The 10,964-nt window shown below is 45.3% G+C and overlaps 1 protein-coding gene across 1 annotated transcript in view; it reads left to right on the top strand.

Annotated features, from left to right (window-relative positions):
- The first annotated feature begins 223 nt into the window (after positions 1-223).
- Positions 224-10,964, top strand: part of COMMD1 (copper metabolism domain containing 1) — a 231,455-nt gene continuing 220,714 nt past the window's right edge. Inside the window, exon 1 of the mRNA XM_017863079.1 lies at positions 224-434. Coding sequence (XP_017718568.1) covers positions 255-434 — 180 coding nt within the window. The 5' untranslated portion in view covers positions 224-254. The remainder of the gene's footprint in view (positions 435-10,964) is intronic.

Here is a 10,964-nt window from a genome sequence, read left to right as displayed (position 1 = left end):
TTCCAGTAGGCTCTGCAGTGATGAAGGGGATCAGGGGAAGCAAAGTGACCCTCCTGGAGCCAAACGGATATTTCCGTGGAGGTATCCTAAGGGGATGGGTTTTGCAGAGCAAAGCTGTAAGCTGCCAACTCTGACCCCTGGGGAAGCCTTGCCTCCAGCTTTCCGGTGGTGCTTTTGCACAGGCTGTTTAGGCACATCTCGGCCGCCGTGGCGGGGTACGGCTCAGCTGTTGCGGGGCGGGGCTTTCGCAGAGCATGGCGGCGGGCGAGCTTGAGGGCAGCAAGCCCCTGAACGGGCTGCTGAATGCGCTAGCCCAGGACACTTTCCACGGGCACCCCGGCATCACAGAGGAGCTGCTACGGAGCCAGCTGTATCCAGAGGTGCCACCCGAGGAGTTCCGCCCCTTTTTGGCAAAGATGAGGGGGATTCTTAAGGTACTGCTCTTTTCTATAGTCTCCGGCTTGGAGCAGAGCCCCTTGGCCGCTGGCTTCAGACTCGCCCCCTCGCTTTCCCCCGTCCCCACAAGCTGAAAGGCTTTTCCTCCTCAGATCTCTACTCCGTGGCTCACATTGGGCTCCTTCTGATTTGCTCGTTCCGTCGCCCCTTCTCACTTTCCTAAGGGTGAGCTTTTTATGCTGAAGTTCCCAGTCCCCCGGTAGGACTGACTGACACCCACGGGGGTTTTTCCTTCAAGACATCTCTTCTGAATCTCTTGGTAACAGTCGCGTTTCCTCAGCAGATCTGTGGGATCTGGATTTTTTAAAATTAAGAGTTTTAGGTCGCTAGCTTTCCCCGGTTGTGGAAGTTGGGAGCGTTAAAATGAGTGTCTGCTGGATAAGAGGTGGCTTTAACCCGAGTGGCATCTGTCAAGCAGTCCACTGCATGGTTAAGAAAGCATAATTTCCAGCTTGAAGTCAAAGTATAGACTAGACCGTCCAATAGAAATATGTGAGCCAAAAAGGTGAAATTAATTTTAATAATATATCTTATTTAATCCAGAATATCCAAAGTATTATCACTTCACATATAATCAATATACAGAATATTGACAAGATTTTCTGTTACCTTTTTCACTAGGTCTTAGAAATCCAGTATTTTACACTTAAAGCTCATATCTCGGACTAGCCACATTTCAAGTGCTCAGTAGCCACATGTGGCTAATAAACATCATATTGGACAACTCTAGTTTTTTAATTATTATTATTATTTATTATTTGTTTATTTTTTTGAGACAGGCTAGAGTGCAGTGGCGCAATCTCGGCTCACTGCAACCTCTGCCTCCCAGTCTCAAGCGATTCTCCTGCCTCAGCCTCCCGAGTAGCTGGGACTACAGGCACCCGCCACCATGCCCAGCTAATTTTTGTATGTTTAGTAGAGACGAGGTTTCACCATATTGGCTAAGCTGGTCTTGAACTCCTGACCTTGTGATCCACCTGCCTCAGCCTCCCAAAGTGCTGGGATTACAGGCGTGAGCCATGGCACCCGGCCTTGGACAACTCTATTTAGATCGAGAACTAGTTATAGGAATGAAGCTAGTGTCAATGTACTCTAGAGACACACTATAAAAAGAATTACTGACTTTTGTAGGTCTCCTATGTGTTGGAACTGTGCTGAGATGTTTTACATGTTGTTTCATTTGTTTCTTGAAAAAAACCTTATATAGTGGACACCCATTGTAAAGGTTTAAGAAACAGGCCCAGGGAATCTAAACAGCCTAAAATTACATTTTGATTAAAGTCAATGTTGAAATTTAATCCACTATCCTTTTGAATTTGCTGTTTTTTCGAAACTGTTTATTCTTTAAAAGGCACTTCTGTATTTTTTAAAACTGATTTTGCCTACAGGATTTGAATCCAGAAAAAAAAAGCAAATGAAATGTAAGGAGTTATATCTCAGGTGTGATTCTAGACTTTCTAAGTAATCTTAGTTGATATCAATCATAAATCACTAGTGAATGCTTCCTATTTCCTTTCTTTTTTTAGAGAGTCTTGCTTTGTCGCCAGGCTGGAGTGCAGTGGCCCCATCTCGGCTCACTGAAATCTCTGCCTCCCGGGTTCAAGCCATTCTCCTGTCTCAGCCTCCCGAGTAGCTGGGGTTACAGGCATGTGCCACCACACCCAGCTAATTTTTGTATTTTCAGTAGAGACTGGGTTTCACCATGTTGGCCAGGATGGTTTTGATCTCCTGACCCTGGCCTCCCAGAGTGCTAGGATTACAGGCGTGAGACACGCCGCCCGGCTGAATGCTTCCTATTTCTATCAAATTTTACTCTTTGAGCAGTCCAAGAGAGTTTCCTAGAAAATTTGACATCTGGGTTTTTGAGGTGTTTGGTCTCTTATGGGGATGAGGCCTATATCTCTTCTTCTGCAGGCTAAGAGACAACAGCACATGTGTGGGTAATGCCTTAGAATCCCCAAACATTGGGGGGCACTTCTCCTCTCTAGGTGGACCACATTTTGATTCATTTGTTTTGTTAGGAGATAAAACAGCAGGATACCCAGAGAAGAATTTGCCTGAAAGCTTTTTCTCTTAGTTTATTTTTATTTTGAGATGGAGTTTTGCTTTTGTTGCCCAGGCTGGAGTGTAGTGGTGTGATCTCCGCTCACTACAAACTCCGCCTCCCAAGTTCAGGTGATTCTTCTGCCTCAGCCTCCTGTGTAGCTGGGATTACAGATGTCCACCACCATGCCTGGCTAATTTTTTTATTTTTAGTAGAGACAGAGTTTCACCACGTTGGCCAGGCTAGTCTTGAACTTCTGACCTCAGGTGATCCGCCTGCCTCGGCCTCCCAAAGTGTTGGGATTACAGGAGTGAGCCACTGCATCCGGCTTTACTTTATTTTAAATACATTGCTGAATAATATCCAGGATACTTGAAGTTTTTGAGTGGTTCTGTGTTGTGGAGCTGGCATGGCTGTCTTGGTGTTGGGAGTAGGCAACGGAAGATTTGCAGGTGCCTCGCAGCACAACCTCTGCATAGCCGATTAGTCTGAGGAACGAAGGGATATGCCTTTGATTGTTTTACTTAGGGCTGAAACCCTGGGCTCAGGATGACATTCAGTTCCAATCTTTATTTAAGTCTTTTTTTTTTTTGAGACGGAGTCTCGTTCTGTTGCCAGGCTGGAGTGCAGTGGCGCAATCTCGGCTCACTGCATCCTCCACCTCCTGGGTTTAAGTGATTCTCCTGCCTCAGCCTCCCGAGTAGCTGGGACTACAGACATGCACCACCGCGCCCAGCTGATTTTTGTAATATTTGTAGAGACGGGGTTTCACCATGTTGGCCAGGATGGTTTTGATCTCTTGACTTCATGAGCTGCCTGCCTCGGCCTCCTAAAGTGCTGGGATTACAGGCATGAGCCACTGCATCTAACCTTTATTTAACTTAAAAGCAATACTGAGGGTTAAATTTCTCTAATTATTATTATTTTTTTTGAGATGAGTCTTGCTCTGTTGCCCAGGCTGGAGTGCAGTGGCGTGATCTCGGCTCACTGCAACCTCTGCCTCCTGGGTTCAAGCAGTTCTGTACCTCAGCCACCCGAGTGGCTGGGATTACAGGCGCCTGCCACCATGCCTGGCTATATTTTTGTTTTTTAGTAGAGACGGGGTTTCACCATCTTGGCCAGGCTGGTCTTGAACTCCTGACCTTGTGATCCACCCGCCTCCACCTCCCAAAGTGCTGGGATTACAGGCGTGAGCCACTGAGCCCGGCCAAATTTCTCTAATTGTTATGGAAACAAAAAACAAACATGATTTTTATTTATTTTTATTTTATTATTATTTTTTGATATGGAGTTTTGCTCTTGTTGCCCAGGCTGGAGTGTGAGTAATGGCGCGATCTCGGGTCTCCACAACTTCCGCCTCCAGGTCAAGCGAATTCTTCTGCCTCAGCCTCCTGATAGCGGGATTAAAGCATGCACCACCACGCTGGCTATTTTGTGTTTTTTTTTTTTTTTTTTTTGAGGCGGAGCTGGCTCTGTCGCCCGGACTGGAGTGCGTGGCAGGAATCTCAGCTCACTGCCAAGCTCCCGCCTCCCCGGGTTTCGCATTCTCCTGCCTCAGCCTCCCGAGTAGCTGGACTACAGGCGCCGCCACCTCGCCCCCGGCTAGTTTTTTGTATTTTTTAGTAGAGAGGGGTTTCACGTGTTAGCCAAGATGGTCTCGATCTCCTGACCTCGTGATCCCGTCTCGGCCTCCCAAAGTGCTGGGATTACAGGCTTGAGCCACCGCGCCCGGCCGTAATTTTGTGTTTTTAGTAGAGATGGGGTTTCTCCATGTTGGTCAGGCTGGTCCTGAACTCCCGACCTCAGATGATCTGCCCACCTTGGCCTCCCAAAGTGCTGGGATCACAGGCGTGAGCCACCGTGCCTGGCACAAACATAATTTTTACACTGAAAGGTTTTGCAGATAGAACCTCTGTCTGCAGTGAGAGGGAACATACATAAATAAGCATGATGCAAGGATGTGATTGTATTTGTAAATAAAATTGTGAGTAAGCACCTGAAGATAGATTAAGAGATCTCAGTTCTTTCTGGCAGGCTTCTTGGAGATGCCATTTTTGCTTCTTTTGAAGAGAGTGTAGCATATTTTAGACTGAGATGAAGGGTAGCGTATACAGCATTCTGAGTTAAGAACAGCATAGGTGGGGCAGGAAAAGAGCGGGTTCAGGAAATGGTGAATAGTCCAGTTTGATCACAATATGTGGAGTCTTGGTGGAGGAGGCAAGAAAAAAATGAAACAACCTTCTATTCTTATAATCTTTCTAACTTTTATTCCTGCTCTTAAGCAGGATGTACATTTTTTGTATAAATGACAACAGAGTTCATACTTTCAGTTATCTATGTAATATCATGGTCTGTGAAGAAAGTGAAAATGAAGGGTAACAACAGGGTAGAAGCAAAGGAAGGAAGGACGGGACAAATAACTCTCAGCAGTGGATACAGTGGACACACGTATTAACAGCCTCCTTATTGCCAACTGCCTGGCAATATATTTCATAGCCCATGTTTCAGGTTCAGGTGCTCCCTGAGCTGTAGCCCTTCTCTCTGACTTTCATGTTGTGTGCCAAGGTGTTATGTAGTGATTCCTGGCATTTGTACTGGTTCTGTTTTCTGTTTAGAATGGAACCCTCCTATCCTACTTGACTGGGACATTGACTCTCTCTAGCCTTGCCTGTTAATCACAAAAGGACAAACCTTTCATCTGCTTGTAGATACATGAAGCTAGCCATTCACTTGCTCTAGTTTTTATTTTTGGGTAGACCCTAACGAGCAATGAAGTCAATTAATTGGGAATGGTGTGTTTATTTAGGGAGATGACATCCTATGTATAAATACTCTTGTTTGCTAAACGCTGCCTTTTGTTTTGTTTTGTTTTGAAACGGAGTCTCACTCTGTCTCCCAGGCTGGAGTGCAGTGGCACGATCTCGGCTCACTGCAACCTCCACCTCCCGGGTTGAAGCAATTCTGCCTCAACCTCCTGAGTAGCTGGGATTACGGACACCCGCCGCCACACCCAGCTAATTTTTATATTTTAGTAGAGACGGGGTTTTACCACATTGGCCAGGCTGGTCCCGAACTCCTGACTTCAAGCAATCCACCCTCCTCGACCCCCCCATAGTGTTGGGATTATAAGCGTGAGCCACCGTGTCCAGCCCAACACTGCTATTTTAATCTACTTTTTTTGCTCACATTATAATTCAACTTCTTATAGGTATGAGTTTGCATGATGTTTATTGTTATTGCTGTTAAGCTTGTGGATATGCTCAATTCCAGTAAATCCCAGTTTACTGAAAGAGCATAATCTAACTGTGAATATCCATCACCTTTTGTATACCTTAGTCTGTATTCACTACTGCCTTCTGGTGATGATTTTGTATTTCCTCATTGGAACTTTAAACCAAAAATTTTAGGCTGGGCGCTGTGGCTCATGCCTGTCATCCCAGCACTTTGGGAGGCCAGGGCGGGCGGATCACCTGAGGTCGGGAGTTCGAGACCAGCCTGACCAACATGGACAAACCTCGTCTCTACTAAACATACAAAATTAGCCAGGCGCGGTAGCGCATGCCTGCAGTCCCAGCTACTCGGGAGGCTGAGGCGGGAGAATCGCTTGAACCTGGGAGGTGGAGGTTGCGGTGAGTCGAGACCACACCATTGTACTCCAGCCTGGGCAACAAGAGCGAAACTCCATCTCAGAAAAAAAAAAACTTTAATGAAAATTCTCATTTCGTGTTGTCTGTTACTAATTTATATACTCTGGTACTCAGTTATAGCAATCAAATGTTAATTTATCCAGGTCGGGCTCAGTGGCTCATGCCTGTAATCCCAGCACTTTGGGAGGCCAAGGTGGGCGGATCACCTGAGGTCAGGAGTTTGAGACCGTCCTGGCCAACATGGCGGAAACCCGTCTCTATTAAAAATACAAAAGATTGGCTGGGTGTAGCGGCAGGTGCCTATAATCCCAGCTACTTATGAGGCTGAGGCAGGAGAATGGCTTGAACTTGGGAGGTGGAGGTTGCAGTGAGCCGAGATGGCACCATTGCACTTCAGCCTGGGCAATGAACAAAACTCTGTTATTTATTTATTTAGAGACAGAGTCTCACTCTGTCACCCAGCCTGGAGCACAGTGGTGCAATCATAACTCACTGTAGCCTTGAACTCCTGACCACAAGTGATCCTCCTACGTCAGTCTCCCAAAGTGCTGAGATTACAGGCATGAGCCATCCTGCCTAGATCCTATTTTAGAAGTCTAGAAATACTTGCAACAGCGTATAGTGGCCTTCCTGTTCCACTCCTGCCCTCTACAATTTGTCCTCTGCATAGGTACCAGTGATCCTGTAAAAAAGTGCATTATACCTCCTTATTCTCCTGCTCTCAACCATTTCATGTTCCTGGCTTCACATCAAACTTAGAATAAAATTCAGTCCTTTTGCCCTAGGCCGCAAGTCCTTACATGATCTTACCCTTACTCACTTCTCTGATGTCATTTTCTCATTTCCAGCACTCTAATCTTGTCCTTATTTAAACATGTGAAATGTTTTTCCTGTAGATATTTGTATGGCTTGTTCATTTGTTTAATTCATTCTTTACCTGAACGTCATTTCCTATGAGTTCTTCCCTGACTTATAAAGACCCTCATCCTTCCTTCCTCTTTCTTTTTACCTGGCTTTACTTTTTCTTCATACTTAGTATTACATGAAATTATATTATGTGTTTATCAGCTTATTTATTTGTTAACTATTCTACTAGAATGTAAGTATTAAGAGGGCAGGACTTTATTATTATTATTGTTTCTTCTTTATTCCTTATACCTAATACTGTGTCTGGCATGTGGTAGGCACTTAGTAAAAGTTTGTAGAATAAGAGAATGAATTGAGAGTGTTTAAATGTGGAGATTGCTATTAAGAAGATTGGCATAGAGAGAAAACATATACCACTTACTATAAGAGGAAAGCTAGGAAATGTACTCTAAACCAGGGGTCAGCAAACTGTGTCCCGTGGGACTAATCTGGCCTGTTGCCTATCTTTAGAAATACAGTTTTATTGTAGGCCAGGTGTGGTGGCTCACGCCTGTAATCCCAGCACTTTGGGAGACCAAGGTGGGCAGATCATGAGATCAAGAGATGGAGACCATCCTGGCCAACATGGTGAAATTCCATCTCTACTAAAAATACAAAAATTAGCTGAGTGTGGTGGCATGCACTTGTAGTCCCAGCTACTCAGGAGGCTGAGGCAGGAGAATCGCTTGAACCTGAGAGGCGGAGGTTGCAGTGAGCTGAGATCACGCCACTGCACTCCAGCCTGGCGACAGAGCGAGATTCCATCTTAAAAAAAAAAAAAAAAAGTTTTATTGTAACATGATTACATACTGATTTATTTACATCTTGTCTGTAGTAGCTTTAGCTACTCTAATAACAGAGTTGAATGACTCTGATAGAGGTCATGTGACCTTCAAAGCCAAAAATATTTACCATCTGAATGTTTACAGAAAAAGTTTGCTGACCTGCGTGGTGGCACAGGCCTGTAGTAGCAGCTACTCCAGAGGCTGGGGTGATAAGATTGCTTGAGCCCAGGAACTCAAGGCTGTAGGGCATGCATGGTCATGCTTGTGCATAGCCACTGCACTCTAGTCTAGACGACAGAGGGAGACTCCATCTCTAAAAATTTAAAAGCAAAGAAGTGGCCGTGCACAGTGGCTCATGCCTGTAATCCTAGCACTTTGGGAGACCAAGGCGGGTGGATCATGAGGCCAGGAGTTCGAGACCAGCCTGGCCAACATAATAAAACCCCATCTCTACTAAAAATACAAAAATTAGCTGAGCATGGTGGCGCGCGCCGGTAGTCCCAGCTACTTGGGAGGCTGAGGCAGGAGAATCGCTTGAACCTGAGAGGCGGAGGTTGAGGTGAGCCAAGATTGCGCTACTGCACTCCAGCCTGGGCAACAGAGCGAGACTCCATCTCAAAAAAAAAAGAGAAAAGTAGCCGGGTGTGGTGGCTCATGCCTGTAATCCCAGCACTTTGGGAGGCCGAGGTGGGCAGATCATGAGGTCAGGAGATTGAGACTATCCTGGCTAACGTGGTGAAACCCCCCTCTCTACTAAAAATACAAAAAATCAGCCGGGCGTGGTGGCGGGTGCCTATAGTCCCAGCTACTCGGGAGGCTGAGGCAGGAGAATGGCGTGAACCTGGGAGGCGGAGCTTGCAGTGAGCCGAGATCACGCCACTGCACTCCAGCCTGGGCAACAGAGCGAGACTCCATCTCCAAAAAAAAAAAAAGTGTGGTGTGCTAACCTCTGCTCCAAACATCTGTTCTCAAACTCATAATGTTTATTAATATTTGGAAACAATATATATAAATTACTTGGTTACTTGGTAAATATCTAAAAACTGGAAATGGGCACTGTTTGCTGTTTGGTCCCTTTGAGAAATTTCACCAGCTTGTTCTGTAGACTTGTGAGATCCGTAGTAAATTAAAAATGACCTCCAGCCTGGCCAACATGTGAAACCTTGTCTCTGCTAAAAATACAAAAATTAGCCAGGCATGGAAGCATGTGCCTGTAGTCCCAGCTACTCGGGAGGCTGAGGCAGGAGAATCACTTGAACCCTGGAGGTGAAGGTTGCGGTGAGCCAAGATCGCGCCACTGCACTCCAGCCTGGGCAACAGAGCGAGACTCCGTCTCAACACAAACAAAAAATAGTAATAAGATATTAATGATAATAAGAAAATATTATAAGAAATAATTGTGGTTGGGCGAGGTGGCTCATGCCTGTATCACAGCACTTTGTTTTTGTTTTCTGGGGTTTTTTTTGTTTTTGTTTTTTGAGACAGAGTCTCGCTCTGTTGCCCAGGCTAAAGTGCGGTGGGGCAAACTGGCTCACTGCAGCCTCTGCATTCTGGGTTCAAGCGATTTTCATGTCTCAGCCACCTGAGTGGCTGGGATCACAGGTGTGCACCACCACGCCTGGCTAATTTTTGTGTTTTTTGTTGAGACGGGGTTTTACCATGTTGGTCAGACTGGTCTCAAACTCCTGGCCTCAAGTGATCCACCCGACTGGGCCTCATGTTTGAGATTACAGGCGTGAGCCACTGTACCTGGCTGAATTCCTTTCTTTTCTTTTCTTTATTTTTTTTTTGAGATGGAGTTTCGCTCTTGTTGCCCAGGCTAGAGTGCAATGGTGCGATCTAGGCTCACTGCAACCTCTGTCCCCCAGGTTCGAGCAATTCTCCTACTTCATCCTCCCACGTAGTTGGGATTGCAGGTGTGTGCCACCATGCCTGGCTAATTTGTATTTTTAGTAGAGAAGGGTTTCATTATGTTGGTCAGGTTGGTCTCCAACTCCTGAGCTCAAGTGAACTGCCTGCCTTGGCCCCTCTAAGTGCTAGGTTTACATGTGTGAGCCACCACGCCCAGCCCAGATTTTTTTATCTGTTTTTTTTTTCTATTCTCTTTCTTCCACTCTGATTTTTCAAATGTTAGACCTCCTAGACAGATTATTCTAATTTTCTCTTATTTTCTACCCCATTTTTCATGTGTTTTTTCCCCACTTTTTGATTGACATCCTTAACTTTATCTTCTAGCCTTCAAACAAATTTAAAATTGATTAAATAAAAGTTTCTTGAGAGACATAGTCTCACTCTGTCACCCAGGCTGGAGTGCAGTGGCATGATCATGCCTCACTTGCAGCCTTGACCTGTTGGACTCAAACAATCCTCCTCCCACCTCAGCCTTTTGAGTAGCTGGAACTGTAAATGCTCACCACCATGCCTGGCTAATTTTTTTATTTTTATCTTTTTTTAGAGACAGGATCTCCCCGTATTGTCCAGGGTGGTCTCAAATTCCTGGGCTCAAGCAACCCTCCCTCTTTAGCCTCCCAAATGCTGGGATTACAGGTATAAGCCACTACACTTGGCCTTTTGTAGCCTTTATGTAACTTATTTATTTTATTTAGTTTTTTGGTTATTACAAATAAAATAGAGATGAGACAAGGTCTCACTCTGTCGCCCAGGCTGGAGTGCAGTGGTGTGCACATGGCTTACATCAGCCTTGATCTCTTGGGTTCCAGTGATCCTTCCACCTGAACCTCCTGAGTAGCTGGGTCTACAGGTGTGTGGCACCACACCTGGCTAATTTTTTTGTATTTCTTTGTAGAGATGGGGTTTCATCATGTTGCCCAGGCCGGTCTCAAACTTCTGGACTTAAGTGATCTTCCTGCCTTGGCATCCCAAAGTGCTGGGATTACAAGCCTGAGCCAGCACACCTGGCCTCTTTTGGCCTTTTAATTGAATTTTTCATTTGATCATGTTTTAAATTTCCAAGAGTTATCTTCTCAAAAGAGCAATATACTACTATGTTTAGCCAGTAATCTCTTCTTTATTTCAAACACAAGATGGAGTATACTGTACATAACTTTCTGCATTTTGCTTTTTAAATTTTATTTATTGATTAAAGATAAGGTTAAGCTCTGTTGA

This window comes from Rhinopithecus bieti, unplaced genomic scaffold (assembly GCF_001698545.2).
Source record: "Rhinopithecus bieti isolate Rb0 unplaced genomic scaffold, ASM169854v2 scaffold_68500, whole genome shotgun sequence".
Classification (NCBI taxonomy): domain Eukaryota; kingdom Metazoa; phylum Chordata; class Mammalia; order Primates; family Cercopithecidae; genus Rhinopithecus; species Rhinopithecus bieti.
Note: the sequence above shows the minus strand (reverse complement) of the source record. Positions and strands in the feature narration are given on the sequence as shown.